Source organism: Spinacia oleracea, chromosome 3 (genome assembly GCF_020520425.1).
Source record: "Spinacia oleracea cultivar Varoflay chromosome 3, BTI_SOV_V1, whole genome shotgun sequence".
Taxonomy (NCBI): domain Eukaryota; kingdom Viridiplantae; phylum Streptophyta; class Magnoliopsida; order Caryophyllales; family Amaranthaceae; genus Spinacia; species Spinacia oleracea.
The window spans coordinates 32,548,459-32,554,951 of NC_079489.1; the positions used below are offsets into that span (position 1 = coordinate 32,548,459).

The 6,493-nt window shown below is 35.3% G+C and overlaps 1 protein-coding gene across 1 annotated transcript; it reads right to left on the reverse strand.

Moving 5' to 3' along the window:
* Nucleotides 1–148: 148 nt before the first annotated feature.
* LOC110802214 (uncharacterized protein At2g39795, mitochondrial) lies at nt 149–4,157 on the reverse strand. Its single transcript, XM_022007651.2, has 3 exons — nt 3,966–4,157; nt 1,248–1,582; nt 149–594 (listed from the first exon to the last, which is right to left on the reverse strand). The coding sequence occupies exons 1-3, from the start codon at nt 4,089–4,091 to the stop codon at nt 429–431; spliced, it is 627 nt and encodes a 208-aa protein (XP_021863343.1). The 5' UTR covers nt 4,092–4,157; the 3' UTR covers nt 149–428.
* Between the last annotated feature and the right edge of the window lie 2,336 nt (nt 4,158–6,493).

Sequence of the window (6,493 nt, forward strand, 5' to 3'; positions counted from 1 at the left end):
TTTTATTATTGGTTTAGAACTTAGAAGTATCTTAGCATCATTAGTAATAATAATTAGAAAGTTTATTTAAGGTGTGAAAGAGTAGCTCCTGAATGTGGAAAGCCTACCTGCGCCTCTGCTGAGATGTGGAAAGCCTTGGATATGCCAATTCAAAAAAATAATGTGAACGACTACCATAAACTTTTCATGACAAGTTCCTCCTGAATGGAATCAACGTGCTCAGAATTGAATATTTAGCAGTAAGTCGAGTTTTCTTTGAAACTTCTTGTAAGCATATGAGACAGCTAATTCATGTTATCTTACAACGAAGCAATGACTAGACCATGATTTCTATTTCTAACCAGGTCACCGAAGACAATCCTGCTGTATATCCATCTGTGGATCTTCATGCTAACATCTGAGGAAGGAACGACGTCAGAACACCATTCTCAATCACCTTGCGATACCATTCCTTGAAGTTTCTGCAGCCAGTTGACATACTGATTTTCTTCTTTTTTGTGCATGTGGATTAGAAGGAAATTCATTAGGCTTTCTCCAATACCCTTGCTTTCTAAATAGTCTTTGAACGCATCTTGCAGACCGGGGTCTAGATCACTGCACAAGTAGAACCAAACATGGTTATCAGAATGTCAACACGGACAACATTACAGCAACAACAACATAAAAGCCTTAGTCCCAAAATGATTTACAAGATTTTTAACTTAGATCAAAAGGGCATTGACTGAATTTGAATATAATAAAAACTTAATGTATCCAAAGTAGGACATTAGATTGGAAGACAGAGGTAATCAAGCATCATGATCATTAGGGTAGGCAATTCAACCGATACCACTGATCACCCCTCCTCTGAACGGGAAAAATGACAGATCCAAAATGTTAAAGGAGTGGTACGGATAAATAAGAAACTCTGTGAGCAAACCGTTTCAAAAAAGCTACTCCCTCTGTCTAGTACTTCATATTAACTTCACAATTGGGATTATATTTCTTAAAATGTTGAAATAAAGAAATGAAAGTGTGTAACTATAAAACAAAGGATAAAACATTGAGGAAGAGAACAAAATTGATGGGCGGGGACAAAATAAAGAGGAAATGTAACGTTTTTCTTGGACACTCCAAAATGAAAAGGGTGAAGTTAATTATTTTGGGTTGTAGGGAGTAACAATTAACATATAATCCCATAATTTCCTTTTTTGTTTCAAATAAACTGACTGGTAGAGCTTGTTAATCACAATAAGAACAAGCAATACCTAAATAATAAGGGGCCCTTGTAAAATCTAGGACCAGTAGAACTTGTTGATCTGAGATAATCTGCGCTATAGATGCAGAATTCTGGGCCAGTATGACTTGTATTGGTAACTTCGCAGCCAAAATGCAGGAGAGAACTTAAGCCAGGCTTTTTTATGCACACTTTCATGTGAACACCCCTTGGGTATGTACCATCTCTTGCATTATCTGGTGGTCCAAGTAAAGCGGAAACAGCAACTTCCTCACCAGTATCACATTTCTTTCGCAATACTATGTCACAGGAATTCGGAGTATCCCATTCCACTGTGAAATCTCCAGGGGAACCAGTTTGATAATTCTGTGTCGGGAATAAGATATAAGGTCAGACCATCAAAGTAGCATGGCATTCAATTGAAGCACTAGGAAAGAAATAAAGAGACAAAAATAAAAGGAAGGAAAGAACAAGCTCTTGAAGCAGTTTGGTACTTCGAGAAAGCAATTCAGTTTGGGATGATTACCAAAAGATAGCCCTCTATAAGTTGTATATAATTTGTACGGAGTATGTACCAAAATATTCATTGCAAAGCATGTCAAACAGAAGCAACAGAAAGATCTTACTGATAGCAGCATATACTCCGGACTAGTTCCTTCAGCAAATACAGACAATATAGCTTTTACTTGAAGCAACACAAGGCACAAACCATTCACTTCAGTTTGCAACCCAAGGCACAAACCACTAAGAGGTTTACCACGACATGTTCCATTATACTCTCTCTCTCAAATACCCTATAGGCCTATACATGATATTCAAGCCTTCTCTCATTCTCTTTCCTCTCTTTTGGGAAGAGACACATATTACTTGTAATTTCCCTGTAAATTTCTAACTCTGTAACAATGAGTCACATCCACACTTCCCCTTTCAATCCAGTAGTGGTAGGCTGGAGGGTTCCGATGCACAAACAAAGATAATGTGCACAATCATAGACATATTATGCACTATTTTCTCTCATCGACTACATGTTCAAGTATGAGCACAAGCTTAACGCAAGAGGACTATTAGTTTAACCCATAATCCAAAAATTAGCTGGGAGTCAAGCAAGACATTGCTACTGAAACGAAGAATGCCGATCAATCAGGTCAACAACTAAGGTGTCCTGGTTCCTTGTCTGAATGAAAAAAATACACAAACCCCACAAACAAAAATCTTCATTTGCAATTGAACCCTCCCCCAACCCCCCAATGTCTGAAATTGGGTTACTCGTTTCATATCCACTATAAAGTCCGAGATTTCCCTATGCAGAGACTACAATGATCATACTTTTAAAAGTATTATGAACTAACTGATATTTGTTCCTATTTTAGCATGAGAATTATTTACTGTTCTAGACTTCTAGCTACTTTTTGCTAAAAGAAGTTCCAGCATTCTAGACGTAAGCAACTTATGCGAGTAACAAGCCATTAAACTGTGCAAGTAGAAATGCACACAGCTGGGGCATTGAATCACAACCCCAAAAAACAATTATTCCCTTAGATGGATGTAGCCCCATAAGTTTAGCATTAACAGAAAACCTCTTGCATTTAAGCAACTGCATCAAACTCAAAATCCTCATTTACCACCTTGAAGATCAAATTAGAGTATTAGGTAGAGATAATCAATTTCTTTAGAGTTAGAGTGCAAATAATCAAGCTTCACAAAAGGCACTTGACTTTGATGTAAAGCTTTTCTCGTGCTTTCCCTTGACTGTCGGATCCAAATTTTCAACAAGTATCACTCTTAATTTAGGTGGACGGTGGACGGTGGACCCATCTTGGTATCTTGATTCAACCACTACAAAACAAACTCAGGTGATGACCAAACCATAGAGGGCAACAACATTCAACTTCCCCGTCCTTAAAAAGAAGCCATATTTCTGTTTTTCGGTCTTCTCAATATTGTAAGTCACTCCATAAATTAGGTAGGTTACATCAAGCATCTCCCAAATTATCCTTTTTATAGCATGATACCCTTAACTAAGAATCACGGATTACAACCAAAAACTACATTGATGTGATTAAGATTGTAAATTTTCGATAGTAAACCATAGTGTTTGTATACTAACACAATTTCTTAAAACTAACCACTAATCAATTGCGGCCAATTTTTTCAAGAACGAAGATGTATACGTGATAGGAGTACTCCGCAATACATCCCTAAAACAAGTGTCTACGTTGAGAAGTTGTTTGATTATACACATGAAATTGAACTTCCTAACAAATTGTTATTACTAAGAACTTGCATTTCTTAAATGACACCAAAAAACAAATGTGTTTAACACTTCGACAATAGGAAGCAAAATTTTTGCCGGAGTTTCCCTTAACTAGATGAGCAACTTCAAACAGTGTTTTTGTCAACCAAACAACTTCCGGATTTCTATTTATGAAGTTCCTTTACAACCAAATGACCACTACAGCTAATCCAATCCACCACCATTGCCTTGTTACAATGCCCAGGGAAAATAATCAAACAAAGGAATTGTAATTGCCACTTACCAATTACCACTTTACCAGGAATTCAAAGTTCACAACTTTAACCACATTTTCAAAGAGAACCCACAAATTACTCAGAAAAATAAACAAAAATTTAATCATATCATGATTTCGAATGAAAAAAGAACAAAAAAAACAAGCAATTATAAAATTGTGGATTCAAATTAAATACAAAATTTAGAGAAGTAATTGAAGAAAAAGAGAGGAAGAAGTACTTGAAAGCAGGGAGAAGACAGCTCGTGGGTGATCTCAGACTGCAAAACTTTGAGCAAATCGTAACCTTTGGCTTTCATGGCTTCCCGATTCTTAATAATTGCTTGCATTGCTCTCATCTTCCGCATTCTGGACTACAAAGAATTCCTAAGAACTTCAAACACCTTCGACTCTTTGTAAGGGGCGTTTGGTTCGAATTAGGGGTGTAAGTGGATTGAGAAAAGTCCAAAGTCCAATCCAGTCCAGTCCAAATTTGTCGGACTGGATCGGACATGAAATTTTTTGGATCGGACTTGGACTCAAATTACCAAATCCAATTATTTTTGGACTGGACTTGGACTCAACCTTTTGGAGTCCAAAAATCCAATTAAGTCCAAAGTTTTAAGATATTATTTATAGATAAATATTTGTAATTTAAAAACTATTGTGAAATATGTGATTTTTGGGCCTTATTTGCTATGTGCAACAAAAAACAACAAAATATTACACTCCATATAAAACTCATAACCCAAAAATATTATGTCAACCTCTTTCTCTTCCGCTTTCTCTCGTCGGCTGTGATGGTTGATTATTGAGTTTTAATATATTTAAAGTTATGTTTTTTTAAGAACTGAAACCTTTTTTTGGCTAAGTGTTTTATGTGTATAACATATTGTTATTTACAATTATATCTATTGCTTAATGGCTATTTATTTTTTCTTTATAAAGGAGTGACTTATAATATAGGTGTTAAATCATTTAATACCCACTATTTGATACTCGTGTACGGAGTATTTTATTTTATGTGTTAGAAAAGTTACCCGGTAACATAATTATTTACAATTATTTTCGAACCGTTTGAGTTAAAAAAAAAAATTAAAAAAAATAAAACTTAAATCATTTTTTTTTTCAAAAAATAAATTGGATCGGATCGGATTGGACTGGACTGGATTCGGACTCAATAAATTTTTTATGGATCGGATTGGATCGGACTCGAAAAAAGTTTGGATCGGACTTGGACTCAATTATCCAAGTCCAAAAAATTTTGGATTGGATTTGGACTTGGCAAAGTCCAATCCAGTCCATCCAATTTACACCCCTAGTTCGAATAGTGGTACAGGTTGGAATGATATCAATATGGTATTGGTTTGGAAGTTTGATTCTTAATACCATTTGTTTGGTTCAGAACGTGAAAGACTTTTTCCTTTTATTTTAGGAAAATTTGTACTCCCTCTATCCCTTAATACTCGCACCGTTTTGACTTTTTACACTATTCACATAATTCACTTTGACCTTATTTTATTTATAGTATATGAAAACAAATATTAGTATATACTCCCTCTGTCCCTTAATACTCGCACCGTTTTGACTTTTTACACTATTCACATAATTCACTTTGACCCTATTTTATTTCTAGTATATGAAAACAAATGTTAGTATATAATATGTTGTTGGCTTCATCTTAATATATATTTTCAAAATATTATAATTTTATAAGTTTTTATAATATGTAGTTAAAGATATTTGTGGTCAAAGTTGTGCATTGGCAAGCGTGTCCAGTCAAAACGGTGCGAGTATTAAGGGACAGAGGGAGTAATATATTGTTGGCTTCATCTTGATATATATTTTCAAAAATTAATAGTTTTGTAAGTTTTTATAATATGTAGTTACAGAGATTGGTGGTCAAAGTTGTGAATTGGCAAGCGTTTCCAGTCAAAACGGTGCGAGTATTAAGGGACGGAGGGAGTAATTATTAATTCAACATTTGTCCGATTTTCTTTAATTAAGTCTACTTATGCGATATTTCTAAATAATCCAACCTTTATGACCCAACTACTATTATTAAGCCTAGATGACCGGTTACCTGCTACAAATTCAACGTTAAAAACGTTGACAACCTAAAGTTGGTTTCCCTCCTAAAATATTGGACACGTCATCATCACTTGCCACCTAAACAAATATTTTATTTTTTTTTCAAAAAACCCTTAACCCTTCTCTTCTCTGTACTGTGTTTCAATTCCTCTCTCCTCCATTACTGCTGCTTCAACCACAATTGTATTGGTTCATGACATCATCAGCGATTTTCTTGTGGAAGTAGGTGACTTCATCCACGCGCATTCATATTTCGTCTCCAAAAGCGTACAATTGAAGGTGAACTTACGAACCTTAGCGTTTTTGTTCTTTTTTTGGTAAATTTTGAATTTTGGGCTTCCTTGATGGTCAGTTCGTAAAAACCCGAACTGTTGCAATAATATAGTATTTTTTATGTTGTGGGATGTTGGTTATTGTGGTCTTGTTGAAAATTTAGAAAGAAAAAAAACCTTGAATTTGAAGAAGATCCAAATCCAACAGGCAATTGCTTTACCCCAGCCATAGCAATTGCTGATTATTTTTGATGAACTTCGAATGGAGAGTATGACCGTATGAGGGATCGACAATGGTGGAGAAGAGGTAGAAGAGAAATAATGGAGAGGAGTGCATAGATGAAGCAGAAAATCGCAGAGGAGAGAGGAACGAAAATTAAAATAGCAATTAAAGAAAATAAGGGGGG

Coding starts and splice junctions, on each gene's coding strand:
- LOC110802214 (XM_022007651.2), bottom strand. CDS start 4,091: ATGCGGAAGATGAGAGCAATGCAAGCAATTATTAAGAATCGGGAAGCC. Junction 1,583..3,965: donor TGTCTTCTCCCTGCTTTCAA/GTACTTCTTCCT, acceptor TTCCCGACACAG/AATTATCAAACTGGTTCCCC. Junction 595..1,247: donor AAGGGCCCCTTATTATTTAG/GTATTGCTTGTT, acceptor CTACTTGTGCAG/TGATCTAGACCCCGGTCTGC.